General features: G+C 33.5%; 2 protein-coding genes across 3 annotated transcripts in view; one reads left to right on the forward strand and one right to left on the reverse strand.

Moving 5' to 3' along the window:
- LOC111429484 (Myoinhibiting peptide precursor) overlaps nt 1–20,186 on the reverse strand; it is a 99,643-nt gene that overhangs the window by 34,300 nt on the left and 45,157 nt on the right. The gene's annotated exons all lie outside the window — the stretch shown is intronic.
- LOC139432119 (jerky protein homolog-like) lies at nt 15,040–15,531 on the forward strand. The gene has a single exon (XM_071200464.1). It carries the CDS (start codon nt 15,040–15,042, stop codon nt 15,529–15,531), a length of 492 nt encoding a protein of 163 aa, XP_071056565.1.

Genomic DNA, 20,186 nt, shown 5'->3' on the forward strand with positions numbered 1-20,186 from the left:
TCTATAGTTTGCTCTATCCTGTTCCAAATTCGTTTTTATGTATTTTTTCCATGACTCTTTCTTCTTCTTGATTGCCTTTCGGACCTCTTCATTCCACCAATGCGTTTTCTTTGTCTGATTATTATACCTATTTTCTCATTCCACACACCTCCATAGCTTTATTTTGCATTCTCTCTTTAAAAATTCTCCACCTTTCTTTCAGTGTTAAATTCTCTGTTTGTTTTAGTTTTAGAAATTGGTTGTTTGTTTTTTCTTAGTATTTTAGTCTTTCTTTCTCCTGCCTTAGTTTATGGATTCTATATTATTAATAGTTGGCATGACTAGTCTGTGGCTGGTTCCCATTTCTGCTTCTGCTTCAGTCTTTACCTCCTCGACTCTGTTTTGGAGATTCCGGGTGTATGTGATGTAATAAATAATACTCTTAGCAATCCTTTCTTCCACCACAAACGTATATTTATCTTGCCTCCTCTGACTTCACATAGTGTTTCCAATCACTAAGTCGTTTATTTGACAACATTGCAGCATATTTGCAGCATTCAAAATTAAACTGAATTTGATTTTATGCCGATAGTTGCATACCAAGAAATTGCAAACCATCCTCAAATCTATTTGTTAATTAAACCAAGGGACACCTGAATGATTAATGAAGTGCGAACAAACATTTAAAAATTTTTAAATTTTGTGTACATAAAATATTTGTTACTTTAATGTAACTTAATGAAATGATAGTAATGAGTCTCATCACATAGCTTTTTGCTCGAATGAATGTAATTATCTTACGTTTATAAGATTTGATATTACAGGGACTCTTCTTTTGCCCTTCTAGAACAACCCTTATATTTAGTTATAAAAACGTTTTCTTTAATTGAATTGTATATCGAAACCTTCGATATATTTTTATTACAACAAGTGTTAACCATTACAAGAAGAAATTCAGGCGAGAAATACAATTAAGAACATTCCTTCAATAGGGACACCTATAATTAGTTTTTGTGTTGTACTATAATCGTAGGTTTCTGCATTAGGGAAAGATATTGGATGAAATAAAAGGACCCTAAGCAAGAAGGAGTTAATGGAACCCGAAGGATTTCGCCACCTTTAGTATTATGAGGTGCGAATAAGGAGAGCTAGACTTGAAAGCTAAAACATTACGAAAATTGTAAGTTTAATATTTATAATCTTAAAGTTGTATAAAACACTAAATTTAATTTTGTAAATTAAGTTAAACTTTTTTATTATATTCGGATTTAAAATACAACAAAATATAAAATTTCAAATTTTGTTAGATTAGAGTAACACGACGGGTAGCCGTATTAGGGGTGGGTTTGGTTTTCTAGTCCGACTAACTAAGCTGGTCGTAATTTGTTACGTAATTGAATTTTCGGCTGACGCAAAACGGATTATTTCGGGCTCGGTTCCGCTAAAAATTAAAAATTGTCGGCCGTCCATCTGTCGACTACCTACGACCGTCACAGCAACAAGTGGCACCAACGATATGACGGACGATTTTTTATTTTCATCACAAACATCGTGTACAAACAAAAAAATATTTCCCATCTCCGAAGCTTTAGGATTTAGGATTCAAATAAATGTCAAACCGTGTGTTTAATTGCCTATTATAGATTTTTAGTGCCATCTATTTTCAAAATTGACAAAGATTAATTTCTAAAATAAATCACTTTTATTGATGGAAAAAAATCGTTTTCAAGAATATGTTTAAATGGATTTATGAAATTATATTTAATTAACCTGAAAGTCTAACTGAATGAATGAAAAAAAAAATAAATAAAATGGAGTTTAAAGATTTTAATTCATACATTTTTTTAATGGTGGAAAAGTTCTTGGATAATAACCAAGCGGTTACCAGTTCCACAACGGAGTAGTAATTAAAGAAGTGAAAAATAGTCCTGATGGGATACTTTGATAAAGTATTCTATCTATAAACCGAGCTATCTTGCGTTGGATAATCCTGGTTATAAATCTAAATAATTAATTAAGTATCTGGGATATTCGAAAGAGTTGCGAAATAAAAAATCTTTCCGTGGCAGAAAAATTAACGAGCGTTCTCATTTTTCTTTATTTATAGAAACCCAATAAAAACGAAAATAAACTTAAAATAAAACGATAACAATTAGATTTAAATGACTTAGAGGAGAAAATTGAAATTTTTATTCTCCTGAATATTTTATAACCAACCCCTGAAAATATAATTTAGCAAAAGCATATTACGTCCGGTGCGTTCAACTTGCTAACAACACCCGGACGTGAGAATCCCAGAATGTCGGGGGAAGTGAGTTTTCGTTCGTTTTCGACGAGTTCTCGCAGGAATTAATTTGAAAAGCTGTCGACTCGATTAACATATAAATATTAGCTCTTTCAATAATAGTTAAGAGTTTCACCTTATTTAATAACACTAATAAATATTTTTAAACACAAAGAATAGAGAAAAAACAAGGACAGAAAAGTAAATCATTTCCAGAATAAAAATCTCTGTCTATCAAAATAAAGATTTACTCAAGCTTATCGTGCCTCATTTTAAATTTAAAATGAAATAGCAACAAATTGTGTTTTGGTAAATGAGCAAAGAAAATGTTATGGTTTGAAAGGTTATTAGGCATTGATGACGCTATAAAGATAAAATTTGATACAGTTATCAGATTATCTTAGTTATATCGGTCTATCTTATACAATTTCTTTAAAAATGTAATTACCGGTTTGTCATAAACAAATGCAAGAAACTCAAAAAGTTTAAATGGAACATAGTCTATCAGACATAGAACTAAATTAGCGAATTTATCAAAATTGTAAACAATAAGCAGGGCGTGGAATAAGATAATGAGGATAACACTAACAAATTTACGAATTCGTGTTACTTACAAATTCTCTTATATCTTAAAATTTCATCAAATGGATACAGTAATCAAATTTTATTTCAAGTTCTATTTGAAATTTTCGTGATTCCTGCAGTTGGTTACGGCAGATTTGGAGTTTACTCCTCGTAAACTGGTAGTAGTTATATTGTATGCATTTTTGATTTGAAGATCAGGATGTACAGCCCCTAAAGTCTGAATTTTAAACACATATTAAAGACATATAAAGGCAAGAGATTTGCAACATAGGAGGATATCGGAGAGAATATATCCCAGGATGATGTGAAAAAAACGATAATGCGACAAACTTTATCAAAGCATCCTTGAGATGGGAGATCAAGAGGTGGGAGATGAGTTTCTTGGCAGCCTTGACCCTGCAAGGCGATAGAAATGGTATTCTCTATAGAAGAAATAGGATGGCGGAGCACCTTTCCAAAGACAAAAAGCAAACATCTTTCCAAATAGCAGCAACGTCTAGTACACCAAAAGATAAAGTATATACAGCGGAAATAAAACGGGAACTTAGAAATTTGTGGAGTGAGGTAACGGAGACTGAATATTCCTGATAAAAGCGGCCAGATTCTTCACTGATATAATCCAGAATTCAAACAAACAAAAAAGTCATCCTAAACCGTAGGAAGACAGCAAACTGACTTAAGAGCTACAGGTCCATCTCACTATTATCAGTAACGCAAAAATTACTTGAGAGATCCTGATCCTGACAGCGAGACCTAGAGAATCTGGGAAACTCATTGACAGAAAGTTTAGAATACACTTGATAGAACGCTCACATTCAAAGAACATATAATGAAAATAGCAGTAAAACTAAAAACGAAGAACAATATTATATAAAGTTCTGTGGAATAACATGAGGATAGTCGGCTCAACTTAACCTTCCGCTCAATAGCCCTGAGCCTGGTTTTCTCAACCGCTGAATACTATGCTATCACAAGAGAGTACAAGAAGATCTTGAGCAACCAAAACCTACGAATACATGAGGAGATTAGAGACGTCGACTACCTCCCGCCTCCGATCTGACTAACGCATGGCATGAAGAATGAATAACAATGCAAAACTATCGGATCCCATGTATTACCCAATAGCTTCCTGGTTTTAATTTACCATGCAAAATCTGGTCAACTCTAAATAGAATACGGACCCAGTATGCTAGATTTATACACCTACTTTTAGCATAAATGGGGCAAGACATGACGCCCTTCTACGAATGCGGTGAAAATCAAAACGTGGCAGTATATAATGGAGTACCTGAAAATTTTCTGTTGGCCACTCTAGAATTAATATCTTACATAAATGATTTAGTTCATTTAGTCTGTGATTGTAATGGTATATTGTTTATGTATTATGTTATTTCATTCTATTTTATTGTTATATTACTTTATATTTTACTTTATATTATACAGGGTCAGTCAGAAAGAATGGGAAATCCGAATACTGGAGATATTAGACACCAAAATATTATGATTTAACCTAACATCTCTTATACAAATGTCAGTGGTTTTCGAGGCACAGGGTGTTGAAAGTTAAATTCTTATTTCGAAATTTCTTGATAATTTTGAAGCTTTTTGTACTATTAGCATAAAATTTGGTAGTTTTATGTTTTCAAGCATGAGAAATACGAATTTGAAACTTGTTTTGTTATTGCTCGTAGAGGGCGTTAGATACACATTGCTCGTTCGATAAATCAAATCATAAGTTTTTTTGGCTGTGGAGCTACGACCAATAAGAGCTACAAATCACAAAGAGCATTCAATTTTACATAAAAAAGGTAGTCTTATTTAAATTGTCTAAGTCTACCGGTTTTCGAATTATTTATTTTTAAATGTTTAAATGTATTTTTTATTCTAAAATTTTTATTTTTTAACATAAGCAAAGTTGGCTTATTTTTCCGCTCATGTTTCGACAATTGCTTGTTAATTGTCAACATTGATCTAATTTCCGTGTGCAATAATAATTTTTACCAACAATAAAGTTATTACCAATTTGAAAATGCCACGACATAATGAGTATTCTAATAGTGAGAAATCCAGATTGAAATCCACTGGATTTTTGAATTTAGTCACAATATTCTATTGTTATTAATTAATTGTTATTGTTATCGATTATTATCGTTACTAATTGCTATTGTTACTGTGTGTTATTGATTTTAAATGTTATCCTTAAAATTACTTTGAAACAATTAAAAGCAGTTAACTTGGAAACCAGTAGACTTAGACAATGTAAGTAAGACTACCTTTTTTGTGTAGAATTGAAAGCTCCTTCAGATTTCTGGTTCTAATTCACCATACCTCAACTGACAAAATAGTCCTGTCTTGATATCTCAAACGTGCAGTGTGTATCTAGCGCCATCTACGAGTAATCACAAAACAAATTTCAAATTCATATTTCTTATGCTCGAAAACATGTAACTACCAAATTTTATGTTAATAGTACAAAAAGCTTCAAAATTATCAAGAAATTTCGAAATAAGAATTTAACTTTCAACACCCTGTGCCTTGAAAACCACCGACATTTGTATAAGAGATGTTAGATTAAGGCTCGTTACTACCATCTTCTGGTTAAGCTATCTAAGCATCTAAGGGATTATTACCATGGTAACGGCTATTTTACGCGCTCTGATTGGCTAGTAGATGGGTTTATCTATAAGATAAATTTAACTAAAAGATGGTAGTAATGGACCTAAGGCTCACTTTTACCACCTCTTGATAAATTTATCCGATAGATAAATCCAGCTCTTAGCCAATGAGAGCGCTTAAAACCGCTGTTACCATGGCAACTATCCTCTAGATAGTTTATCAGGAGGATGGTAAAAGTGGGCCTAAATCGTCATATTTTGGTGTCTAGTGTCTCCGGTATTCGGATTTCCCATTCATTCTGACTCACCCTGTCAGTATTCTGATTGTGAAATCTGTTGTCGTTGTGTCATGATGCCATATGCTAAATAAATAAGTAAAACACGTTCTAAAAATTGTGAAATCATATTTATTGTTCCTGTAACCATCAAATTGTATAGTCCTAGTTATTACAGACACATCAAATCATAATTTTGTTTGTAAACAAACTAGTGAAGTCATAAGGAATTACAGATCTACGCCCTACCCAAGCCGCTTTTGAAAAAATTGGTCTTGTTGCAGTGAATCATTATTTAATAATAACAGAAAGATAGTGTTCTATTTTTTATTTATCTATTTATTTTTAATTTTGGTTTAATGTTTCTTCCAAAAGATTTTCGCTCTTTACATGTATATCTTGTTATATTTCGAACCGCATACCCAAATATGACAGTTGCAGTACGTTTTGCTACTTTAATTCTATGTATTCGGGATCCATGTTGCAAGTTCAGTATCAAAATGAGATAAAGGTTGTAAAGAAAAACATCTTACTTGCTTTTAAAGCTAGTATCTACATTCTCTTAATGCTAATATCTGCTTTTTCTTAATGTTAGGTAATATTTGTATTGAACCCTGTTCTTGGTTGTACTTTAACCTTTTGTTCTTCCAGTGATATTTCTGCATATAGACTGTTTGCTATTTCATTCAATAGTAGTTTTATCACAAAATTGTTGTTTTTGACGCTCATAAGAAATCTAACTTCGGTTTGTTTTTAGTTTAAGTACGTGCCACAGATTTTTTTCAAAATCTTCACCTGATAGATTGGTAAATCTTTTGTTTGTTGCACTTTTCAAATCTACTCAATATTAATTTATTTCAGTTTGCCCGCCGTCTTTTGCATTCAAGACCAGAACTGGACGATCTACGAGTCATGCTATTTCCAACTTAACTTTACTTATTAATGATTCTTTGGATAGATCTAAACCTTGTTTGGCTACATTCCTGGACCTGTCCAAGGCTTTTGACACAGTTCATAACGAGATTTTGTTGTGCAAACTAGAGGCATGTGGATGCAGGGGCAGCGCTCTTGAGTTGTTCGGATATTACTTAAGCGAGAGATATCAGCGGGTTATTATTAATAACACTACTAGCTCTGAAAGACTTTTGGTGCCCCACAGGGAACCGTTCTTGGCCCTCAACTTTTTTTAATTTATATAAATGATGTATTTGATATTCCTCTTAACTCTAAAACAGTTGTGTATGCAGACGACATGGTTTTTTTTACTGAGGGCAGGTCCTGGAATCATGTGATTGAGAATATGTCATGTGACTTGCGCAAAACTAAAGCTTGGTTAAATAATAATAAATTGTCTCTTAACGTAAAAAAATCGCACGTCATTGCATTTTCTTTGTATTCAAGTAGTTTACCAAGTATAAACGAATTATTTTTCTCTGATAAATGTTCACTCTGATAAATGTGGAACTCGCGCTTGTGTCTGCTCAAATATGATTGATCGGGTGAAATTCTCCAAATACCTCGGTATTATCATTGATCAATGCCTCCGATGAGATAGCCATATAAACGATTTGCGTGCTAGATTAAGAAAATTATTCTACATATTTAAGAAGATCCGAGAATTTCTACCATTTAATTACCTTAGAATGATCTACTATGCATTGACGTACTGACATATGGCATACTTGCCTGGGGTGAAGTTTCAAATTATCTTGTTAGTAAGGTAGAAATATGTAGCTCAAAAAATTATACTTAAAATTATGTCAGGTAAACCGCGTAATTTCCCGTCGGACTCTCTCTTTGCGCTGACTGAGGTCCTCAATTTAAAGCAGTTATACACTATGGAAATGACCAAATATATTATTAGTAATCCAGTACCACTGGAATTTCCCGTACACGGATACCTCACCAGAAACATATCTAATGCTAGTCCATCTAGCATTAGATTAATGCTAGTCCATATTAGCTAGACCATCTAAACATCATAAGTCGCATTCTGAGAGATTTTTTACTTGCCACACTCACAAAATTTACAATAGTTTTGTGGGATTTCTTTCGTTAAACGGCATAACAACTACCCGACCTAACATAAATAAGTTTATTAAATTGTGGCTGAAATCTCTTAACAATAAGCAATTGTCAGCCTTGTATCAAGTGGTCTCAATTCCATTCTGTATTGACCAGGAACTGATAATGTTCAGATTGCGCTGTAAGATGACACAGTCTTCAGGGGATGTTACACGAGCGAATATCTTTAGGTCATCGGCGTAAGCAAGCACATTACAATCAAGTCGTCGTAATAGATCATTCAGATAAACATTGAATAGAAGGGGACCCAGGTTGGAACCCTGTGGAACACCAGAGCCAGCAGTGAAGGTATTAGATTTAAAACCGTTGTAGCTCACATAGCAAAGTCTATTGGAGAGGTAAGATGAAATTAAATCCACGAAATCATTGGTAAATCCAAGACTGCAGAGTTTAGAAAGAAGTATTCCATGATCTAATCTATCAAATGCCTTTGTAAAATCTGTGTAAATTACATCAACTTGTTCCCGTTTATCATGTACTCGCTGATGAACTGCGTTACCTCTGCTAAATTAGTCATAGTTGAACGACCAGTCATAAATCCGTGCTGATGATCAGATATGTATGGGCGAACGCAGTAACTCATTCTGGAGTATAGCAACATTTCGAAGACTTTCGAACACTTGTTCAAAATGCTAATAGGTCGGTAATTTTCAATACTAAATCTGTCTCCCCTCTTAAAAACCGGCGTTATCCGAGTTTTTTTCCATACTGTAGGAAAAGTTTTAGTTTTTAAGCATAAATTAAATATAAAGGTTAAAGGTCTACTGAGGAAGGGTGCACAATCTTTAATAATAAAACTTGGAAGACCGTCGTCGCCAGCGGTAAAGTCATTCTTTAATCGTTTCATACAGATTTCTACCTCCTCGATAGAAAATGGAGTAATGTAGAAGGGTCCAGGCCAGTTGACTTGCTGGTTACAGTTACCGATAGTTGTAAGTCCAGGATTGAAGGCTTCAGAAAACAAGACAGAGAAGGCCTGCACTATTTCCAGGGGATCAGAGATTTCAGAGCCAGCAAAGGTCATGCATCCTGGAATACGCGAATTACTATGTTTCTGATTCACGTAACGCCAGAAATTTTTGTTGTCGGTCAATATACAATTTTCGGTATTCACGAGATAAGCCTGATTATCAGAATCTATTGCATCCTTGGATAAACGACGCAACCTAACATATTCATTGTAACATGATAGTTGTTTAGATCTCTTCCACTTCTTAAAGTAGTGCTCCTTCATATTCAATATACGCTTAGTGCTTCCAGTAAACCATAGAGGAAGTTTCGACGGCGATAAGCAGTATTTGGATACATGTTTTTCAATAACGTTATAGATATTATAGTAAAATTTTTCCACAGCAATATTAATATCCGAGCACATCAATATATCAGGCCAGACAACACGACCAATATCGTTGTACAATCCACGAAAGTCAGCTTTACGAAAGTTAAAACGAAGGTTGTTATTTGATGGAAACACTAGAGCATCTTCAATATTCTGAGATTTAATGGAGATGTTCAGTGCAGGATGATTAAAGTTTTCAGTAAGTAAGGGTGCAATGGCACGCTCTGCAGTTACTTCGCAGTTAAAGTTAGTAAATACTAAGTCGAGTATCCTACCTCTAGAGTTGTAGATATGGTTATGTTGAACTAGGTTTAAAGTATCAACAAAGTTCTTCAAAACTATTGTATTTAAATTGAGTTTGTATTAGATTGGAGAGAGAGAAAGAAAAATAAAGGTTATTATTATTAATCTAATGGTCGTATTATTTGCGTTCTCGGCAATGTATAATTTTTAGGTAGATTTTTATAGCCCTCTATTCTATATTTTTCCATCTCCTCACCTATTTCCTCTCCTTTTCCAGTTAGTGTCTCAATATTCCACTTTTCAATTCTTAACCTTTTCCCGGCCTTTTCGTTACCTGATTTTCGTCCATGTCCGAGGTTTGCTTAAAAACTCTGAAACGCTGATACTCTGTATGGATGATTGGCCCAACGACAAAGGCCCCGTTACCTTAGGATAACTGCTTTTTGATCAATGGCTGATTATTATGAACATTTCCAGCAATCCTGATGTCCTGTGTGTTTAGGATACTATACATAGCTTCTATGAGCAAGGTCTCACGAGGCGGGAAAATAAGTTCTGTTAACGCTAGCCATGGAGGAAACGTTAAAAGGAAAGAATGAAATCGAATCTAATATGATGTTACTCGGTGGTTTATTCGTAGCCAAGTTTTATAATACTATGTATCTTGAGAAAGTTGTATTGACGCAATGTTGCTCACAGTTTTCTAAATTTCAGCCAGTTGTTTAAGACCCGATAAAATACGTAATATTTCACTCCTTCACGTTTGTAAGATTAATAAACATAAAATCATATACAGGGTGTCTCAGCGAGACCGGTCATTAGACGTTTCTGGGGTTCTGGCGAAAATAAAAATTTGAGAATTCAGACTTAAGTATTATCAATTACGATCTCTTCGTGTAAAATATTTTCAGATTACTTGCACTTCCGGTTATACCGGAAGTCGACACCAACTTTATTTTTTTAAATGGAACACCCGGTATATTTTTACATATTTGGATTTGTCTGTTTTCAAGGTTTATAAATAACTTTACTTTTTGCAATTTGATTCTGTCGTTCTCGAGTTATTCGAATTTTTCTAGAAAAATTTGCTCCAGCAGACATTTGTTCAAAAAATTAGAAAACACTCAATTTTTGGGATATCAATTTAGGATTGAGAACATGCTTAAGCAACATGATGGAGTATGTTTTGGTGCCGAGAACTGCGGTCTAGAACGTTTGATCACTTTACTATGGCACGTTAACTTTTCAAAATTTGGAAGTACCATAACTTCATTTTTTTAAATGGCACCCCCCATATTTTATTTTTTAGTCGTCTTCGGTGTCTCATTCTACATCTTTTATATCCCATATGGCCCATACCTAATATTAATAGTTTGGGAGATAATTAGGGTTTTTTGAAAAATGCACACATATATGGATATTTAGCCTAGTGTGCCATGAAAAACAAGCCTTCTCAATGAGTTCTTGTTAAAGACTCACTTGTTTACGTCACTTGATGCATGTGAGTTAATAATTATCTGTTATGTCCCTTAATATTAGTACTGAAACGAGTTAAAATCGATAACAATAACGAAAGTAATATTTACACAAATCAAGAAATTCTTAATTTATTTGTTTTGCATGAAAAGCGCGACAAAGTTCGTAGTATGATTCCCAGATCTTCTTTGGCAGCTCGTACTGAGGTGTTGGGACTGGGCTCGAAATAAGCCAAGGTATTCACCTCTTCCGTTGCATTATCTACTACATTTTTTGGGTAGTTTAACACGTGATTAATTCGTCCAAAATGCAAAAAATTTGCTTCTATTCCTCTAAATTTACCTTTTGTCATCGGAGATAAATATGGATACTTTTCATTAAATATTCTGCAAGTTCTACTAAGAACTTTGTCGCACTTTTCGTGCACAAAAAATAAATTATGGATTTCTTCATTTGTATAAACATTATTTACGTTATTAATATCCATTTTAACTGGTTTTAGACTCACAAGCATCAAACAACCTAAATTAGACTTTGTCGTTTATCAATAAGTCATTAAACATTTGTTTTCCATGGCACACTAGGTTAATATCCATATGATATGTGAGCATTTTTCAAAAAACCCTAATTATTTCTCAAACTATTAATGTTAGGCATAGGACATATGGAATATAAAAGATGTAAAATGAGACGCCGAAGACGACTAAGTAATAAAATATGGGGGGTGCCGTTTAAAAAAATGAAGTTATGGTGCTTCCAAATTTCGAAAAGTTAACGTATCATAGTAAAGTGACCAAACGATCTAGACAGCCGTTCTCGGCATCAAAATATACTCCACCATGTTGTTTAAGCGTATTCTGAATCCTAAATTGATATCTCAAAAACTGAGTGTTCTATGATTTTTTGAACAAATGTCCGCTAGAGCAAATTTTTCTAGAAAAATTTGAATAACTCGAGAATTGCTGGTTCAAATTGCAAAAAGTAAAGTTATTTATAAACCTTCAAAACAGACAAATCCAAATATGTAAAAATATACAGGATGTTCCATTTAAAAAAATCAAGTAGTGGCGACTTCCGGTATAACCGGAAGTGCTAGAAATCTGAAAATATTTTAGATGAAGAGAACGTAATTGATAATACTTAAGTCTGCATTCTCAAATTTTTTATTTGGCCAGAACCCCAGAAACGTCTAATGACCGGTCTCGCTGAGACACCCTGTATTTTTCATACATCTATAAAAATGATATATGAAAAACCGTACAAACAAAATAATCAGAAACTTTCTTAAAACAATAAACAACTTTGTTCCGTTATATTATAGTAGAGAAATATTTTGTAGGTACACTTGATACATTCCGATATATTTGATCCCACCCGAATTCTTACTTAAAAGTAAAAACATCACATTAATTTCTTTTGAAAATAATATCTATTAAAAATACTTTTCTCTCTACTATAATACCTTCATCTATAATAAACCATTTATTTATTTTTCATATATTATATTGTTTGAAAATGTGATGTGTTGGCGCTAATTTGTTGTAAAGCGTTTATTTTTTACCTAATAGCATATTGTTTTGAATCGAATAGAGCTGTACTTTCTGTGGCGAGTATGTCAGTTTGGCGGACGAACAAAGTGAGTCTGTCCATGACAGACGAGCAACAATGAAAACCGTTAATTGCTTGTTTATTAGATGAGGTAGATTGCTCCAAGTTCGTTAATCGCTCCAAGCGAACTCATATTTATTATTTTATTTTCGGTGCGCAATATTTTTAACCACAAATTGGAAATCAAAATCATGTAATTGTAAGTTTCGCAATATTCATTCTATGCATAACTTCGATAAAATTATCAAATTGTATGAAGTCCTACTTTCTGAATAAGTAATAAATTTATTTTTTTTATTCGGATAAAAGGTGTAAATTGAGTAAAATTTAAGGTCTTAAGGTTTTAAGTTTAGAAATTTTCGTCAAAGGAAACGAATTAACTAGTTTAATAAGGCGTGGAAGTGCTTTGAAAGCCTTATGTACACGCTTGTTGAATTTTATGAACTATATTCAAACACAAAAGAAAATTAACTCATTTTTTCGGTAGACTCGAACAATGTAATGATGTTTTCGACAAATTTAATGAAATTCAATCACAAATTAAATTGATCAACGCTACTAAAGATGGCGAAATAAAATAAAATGATTTTGTATGTTCAGAAACTTTTACATACATATAACTATGTAGCCGTTGGTGATTGATGACATAATCCGTTGTGTGAAAGATGATGTTTATACTTCAATTCATAAACTTTCATCATCGAGAATCAAATGTTGAATTTGGCAAAAAAATGGCAATGAAAAAATGCAAAACAATATGAAACATACAACGATAATAGAAGTTTGGAATGCTCAAACAGGATGGAATGATCGCACAAGAATCAAGACCGCAAAAATCAATAATAATATAGTATATAGTATATAATGAGAGATGCAGTACGAGACATTAAGTTATTAGAGCAGCAGAGTTAACTACAGATCATAAATTACTAAGAACTGATATAACATTCACAATATCAAAAATACGAACACAGATGACTTAAAAAGAAAAAGTTGAAAAAGACCGAAAACAAAAAAAGGGGCAAACAAATTAACGGATAATCTAAATACATTAGAACCATGAAAGAATAGCTGAGATCAGAACATACACGTAAAATAGCAAAAATTAAAAGAAATCATAACCAAAATATCGAAAGAGGTATGTAACACAAAAACCATTACTTTTATCCAAAAACAAACACACTGCTGTAACGACACAGTTAAAGAAAAGATACAGAAGAAAGGCAGAAGCAAATTCTTAGGAAGAATTGGTGAAAATAAATCGAAGATAACACATAAACACGTAATCATAACGTAATCATAATTCATGAGATTAATAGGAAACAGATAAGGTGTATTTAAGAAAAGAAAAGTTACAAACGCTACATGGAAATGAGGAAAGAGAGGTGATGAGAAATGGAGAGCAGCAGGAGTAGACAATATAGAATATGAGAAATATATAAAGACTACAAAATGTGAAAGTTACCGACCGATATGTCTCTTATCAGTAGCTCCAAAAATATAGACAGCAATACCAAGAAACCCTTTTCACGAAGATAAATAAAGGATAAGCATGAAGAAAAAGATAAAGCCAAGAATAAGATAAATTGGAAGAGGAGCAAGCGCTGTTTACATCCAGCAGACAGACACAAGACCATATGTATACTCTGTTTCCCAACCACAACCATTAATAAAACTTATCCAAATCGTACGTCAATATCACAATCAACTATAATTCGAATTGAGAGTAAATTTCTCGATCCTGGACATGTACAAGGTAAACATAAGGCCGAACGTCCATCGGCCTTAAATGAAGATCAATAATTGGATGCTCGGTTAAAGGTCTAACAAAATTCACATTCAACCCTCGTGAATGTTGCGTGAATTCACTTATCCGACACGTCCAGTAATCCGGTATTTTGAAACTCTTTCAACTCTATAATCCGGCACTCATAAAATTCTACGTTCTATAATCCGGCTCGTTTATTATTTCATCACAAGGTTAGAATAGTCAGTAATAGGGGATTCCCACGAGTTTCTGTTATTGCGTGTGCGTTACATGATTTTTATGAACACATATCAAAATGGAAGGTAACACGAAAACGAAAGCACGAAACGTTAACTCTAGTTCAAAAATTGGAAATTTTAAGAAAATTGGAATCCGGTTAAAGTCAGGTGAAGTTGGCTGGTGAATACAATGTCGGTCGTGCGACAATTTACATCATAAAAAAAAATTGAGAAAGAAATTGAATGTTGCGTTAAACAAGGTGATTCGGGAATGAGTGGTCGTCAAGCAATGAAAACAGGAGAATACCCACTTATGGAAGATGCTTTATATTCTTGGTTTCTTAAAAAACATCGCTGTAACAAGACTCTCGCGGAAGATAGTATACGACAAAAAGTATTAGTTTTTTACGAGAAACTCTATAAGAATAAGGAATTTAAAGCAAGTGACGACTGCTTTAAAAAATTTTAGGTAAGATATGGAATTAGAATATTGACCGTAACGGGAGAAAAGTGTCTTGTAATGAGGCGCTTGTTGCTTCATTTATCGAACAGTTCAGGAAAAAGATGCATGATCTTAATTTAACTCCCGTTCAAGTCTACAATGCCGATGAAAGTGGATTGTTGTGGAAAGTTTTACCAAACAAAACATACGTTTCCAGAAAAGAGCGAGAAGCACCAGGCAGAAAAGTGTCCAAGGATAGAGTTACCATTATGCCTTGTGCCAATACTAATGGTACGCATAAACTCAAGCTTTTATTGATAGGGAAAGCTAGATCACCTAGGGCATTTAAAAATGTTGATCTTCCACTCGTATACAAAAGCCAAAACAAAGCATGGGTAACCAAAGAAGTCTTTAGAAGTACCAAAGAATGGTTTCATAATGATTTTGGCCCTGAAGTACGACGTCTTCCGCCGAAAGCGCTTCTTATTTTAAACAACGCACCTGCACATGGGCCTAATGAAAATTTAGCTTCAAGTGATGCTCTAATACAAACACTTTTTTTACCTCCTAATTGCACACCTCTGCTTCAGCCTATGGACCAGAATGTGATCTAAATGATAAAGTCTAATTACAAAAAAGAATCCTGGTCAATGCTGTTTTGTGAGAAGATGATGTCGCTAAAACGCTAAAAAATATGAATTTAAAATATTGACCACCTTAACTGAGGCTTGGAATAGTATACCTGACAGAATAATACAATCATCTTGGAAGAAGTTGTGGCCATCATTAAATAACAATGAAGTAGAAGGTGAATGGGATTTAGAAGACGAGCTCTCAATTGTAGAGTTGAAGAGTATGCTAAAAAATCAAGAAGAAAAGTCAAACTTCACAGAGGAAGATATAGACGAGTGGTTTGCAGAAGATTATGATTACATTAATAAATGAAGTAAGAAATTAGTAATGAATAAGACAATGGTAATGTAGAAGAGGTTACCTCCAAACTTCAAGTGAACTCTGTGAAATCTGAGGACGCATTAAAACCAATTGATCTCAATATCCTTTGGGCCGAAGACAATAAACAATTTGCATATATTCTACTAACACTGAGGAAATTGAGAGAAAATATACTCCGTAAAACCTATTATTGTAGAAAACAGTCAACAATTGACAAATTCCTTGATACGTCATTAACAAATAACATAATCATTTCTTTTTATAACCATTTTACATTTACTTTTCAATAATAAACGTTTTAATACAGTAGTGATCATTATTTTGTTTATTTTCTCATATAGTAAAACTTTTTTCTCGATAATAACCAATAGTCCGGCACATTCGGTAATTCATCAGTGTGAAAAATTTTATGGTGCCGAATTATCGAGCTTGTACTGTACATCCAAAAACACAGTGTCATTATTAAAAAGAGTATATAAAATATCACGCCTACAAAAGGCACTTGGTGCAGGAACTTTGCGATGGTGATTTTGATCGACGAGTGCTATTAACCAACATAAATCTGGCATTCATTAAAAACATCCTCTTTTCTCATGAAGCAACGTTTTGCTTAAATGGTACCGGCAATAAGCATAACTGCCGTTATTGGACAATTCACAGTCCGCATTGGAGTTCAATGCGAAAACTCAATATCCCGAAAAGGTCAACGTGTGGGCTGGTATAGTGGATAATCGAATTATTGGAGCGTACTATTTTCTTGGAATACTGAATAGTGAACGGTATCTGGATTTTCTTCAGTTAGAAGTAATTCCGGGTTCAGCGGCAATATTTCCAATTGCAGAAAATCCCTATTCATCCCATCCATTATGCACGATTAGTACGAGAGGTGCTCAACCAAGCATTTCCTAATCGGTAGATTGGACTTAACTCTTTTACATTATTTCCTTTTGGGCTATTTAAAATCTAAAATTTATTTTAAAAGGCTTGATAACCTTGGAGACCTTTGAAAGGTATGAAAAAGCCTTGAATCCACTACTATTTGTAATATTTAAAAGACATGTTACAGACTAACACCGATGAAGACCTGCGATCTAGTCTATACAGATTATATATTGTTGATACTACAAAGAGGAATAAATACCTGTAACGCCTGCTTAGAGGATATGGGGGTGCAAATAAATATCCGAAAAAGATTATGCACATAACAAAAGGGAAAGAAGTTAAAAACATGAATCTACAAGGAAACGGTTAAGGACTGCAACTAGTATATAAGCCATGTGTCTCAAGAAGGCTAAACCCGAATGTTTCTAGTGCTAAGTATAGTGTAAGTTCTTTCTGAAGAAGGTTGCAACATGGCATCCGAAACGTCAAACGACATTTTTTAAAGGCCCCGAAAGGCTGAACCCGAATGTTTTTAGTTTTAGTTCTACGGTTGTCAGTTGTAGTTTTAGTAAAAATCACAACTTATTAGAGAAGTTATAATGGTTGATATCTCAATTTTAAAAATTGATTGGATATGTATTTAGACAAAAACTTTTAATAACACCAATTTAAAGGTTTTAATTTTCATTTAACTTCATTATTTAATAGGCACACACGCAACACTCAACTTTTAATTACAACCAAGTTTAAACAAAATCTAATTAGTTTCCAATAGTTAACCGATGCAGAAAATTGGTAAATTCCCATTTCCTCTACGTGGAGTAAACCAAAACGACACATAGAAAAGAAATCGTTTGTTGCCTTTCATTAACATTGAATACACTTTATAAATCGACAAAAACAAATACCTATCTAAAATCGATAAAACCGCATCAATATGGTGTATCTCTTTGAACGAATCTCATGGCTCTTTGACTTTCGTTGAAAGATAAAGGCTATAAGCTATATCGAACGCGTTCATTAGGTATACAAATTATAATACTGCCGCTGTAAGTTCGCGAGCGTTATAAGCGGCTCAGAGAAGTGAATTCCTTTCTCGCGGCAACTCATCTCGTCAAAGACAGTTCTAAAGTTTGTTCTTTTAGAAATTTTGTGAAGCCACGGAAAAGAAAAAAAACGATAAGTAACTTTTCGTTTTTGGACTTATCATCGCGTTCTCTTTAGATACTTCTTATGCTATTTGCATTTAGTTACGTTCTTTAAAATATTCTTAGTTTTATTGAAATCGAAAATAATATGGAGATGAGATAATTTGTATGAAAATTATTTTGTAATTTGCTTTGATTTTATTATAATTATTTTATTTTTAAAACTGTTGGAAAGTTTTTAGATAAGATAAAATTACGTTAGACAATAACCAATTTATTCCCCTTTCTTCCACCCATTTTTAGATAATAAAGTGAACACACTTTTCGTATTTTATTCACCCCATTTTCAGAAGTTTGCTAATAGATTTTTGCTACCCCTACCTTTCACGTATCAGTTTCGCTTCCCTAAAATTGAAACTTTATCGAACCTGATGAAGTCAAAGGTCTTTTCGTTCAAATTTCAAAGGTAGCATCGAATTTACTACTGAAAATTAAGACGTTTTGTAATCATTTGACACGAATGTTTTTTATTATAAATTACGAAATATCATAAGATAGATTTATATCTCATTTAGTACTGCAATCTATCGCATAAAACAATAATAAACAGTATGTTTGACAATATATATCAAATAAAACACAGATATTCTTCACATAGAAGAAATCTGCCTGATAGTGAACCCAAAAACAAATCTAAATTAAAAGTTTATCACTTGATAACAAATAGTATTATATACTAGTTGTAGTATCGCAATTTACAGATGGATTGCAGATTGATAGATTTCACATCCCATTAGTCTTTTAATAGTTGTCCAGTGTAATAGGTCTGTTGTAAGTCGGTTTGGGTGAACATAAAGTCTTAGATATTTGGATCATCGCTGGCCAATTGCTTTTTTTACAGTAATCATATTAAAACCTTGATGCAAAATGTAATTTGGCAAAAACCCTTTGATACATTTCACATGGATACATTCAATGCAAAATTTTTGTCTGCAGTTATATATAGTTTCATTCGAATCTCCGTGCAGAATTGTCTTGAATGTCGTGATGCAGAAAGTTGTATTGGAAGCTGGAATACCCGAAGTTTGTTTATGGTGGAAATATCTACGAATTTGGCACAAAAAATGAGCAGATTAAAGATGGCCATTACCGCTGTTGCTGAAACATGGTGGCTGGGTGAAACGGTGGCATTGAAAATGGAACTCTTTTACTCTGGAAATGAAGGTAGAAACCATAGGAAAGATAAAAAAATGTAATAACTAAAAACCTAAGAAATTTAAGAATCAGTTATAAACTTCGTAAATAACTAGCCTTAACATAGCCTTAATATTATACAAGTTTAGGTACCCATTGCGGGTGACTCAGTAAAGAAGTTGAACAATTGTACAATGAGATCAAGACACTGCTCAAACTCACCAAAAAGCATGACTTCAAGATAATTATGGGAGATTTTAATACTAAAATTGGAAAAGGGAAGTTTGAAAATATCGTCGGACCTTGGGGGATGGAACCAGAAACGATCGACCTAGTTTCAGCATTATACTCTTCGTTTATACACACGGGAGTTACCTGCAGACACTCTACATAAACCTGTACGGAATCACGAAGGCTATATTATAATCAACGGAAGATTTAGCTTATTTATCAAGAGGGCTTGTACGTACCCCGAGCGGATGTGTCTTCTGACCATGTATTGTAAGCAGTTCTAAAAGTATTATTGGCAAAAAACATAAGACCAGTCACACATCGAATAGCATGTGACAAAATCAAAGACTCTCTGATATGGAATGAAATAAGCAAGGAGGTCAACATGCAGATAAGGAACATCACGACAACTAGCAGAGAGGATTCAACAATGAATCCGAAGAAATCGAACATCTACAGAATCAACAAGACACCTCCAAATTACACAAAAAGTTAAAAGGAACATCAAAGACCCAGTGTTTATGCAAAAAGGAAGAGATATTACTCGGCGAAGATGTACGGATAGTTTCTGACTATCTTGACTATCTGACACTCAAGAGAAAACCAAAGTTTGGGGCAGATACATTGAAAAATTATTTGGAAACGAGCTTACAAAGAGGTCTGAAAACAACGAATGCATAACTGGTCCAGCTATATCTAGGGAGGAGATAGAGATAGTCGTAAACTCGAAAAAATTATAACCCACCTAGCCCGGATGAAATTTCATTGGAAATTATGAAACTTTTAGATAAAAGTAGCATTACCGCTTTATATCAAATATTTAACACAATTTGTGCTAGTTGGTACCCCCCAACAATGAC

Source organism: Onthophagus taurus, chromosome 11 (assembly GCF_036711975.1).
Source record: "Onthophagus taurus isolate NC chromosome 11, IU_Otau_3.0, whole genome shotgun sequence".
NCBI lineage: Eukaryota > Metazoa > Arthropoda > Insecta > Coleoptera > Scarabaeidae > Onthophagus > Onthophagus taurus.

What these genes read in the sequence shown, in the direction of transcription:
- LOC139432119 (XM_071200464.1), top strand. Translation starts at nt 15,040, where the DNA reads ATGCATGATCTTAATTTAACTCCCGTTCAAGTCTACAATGCCGATGAA.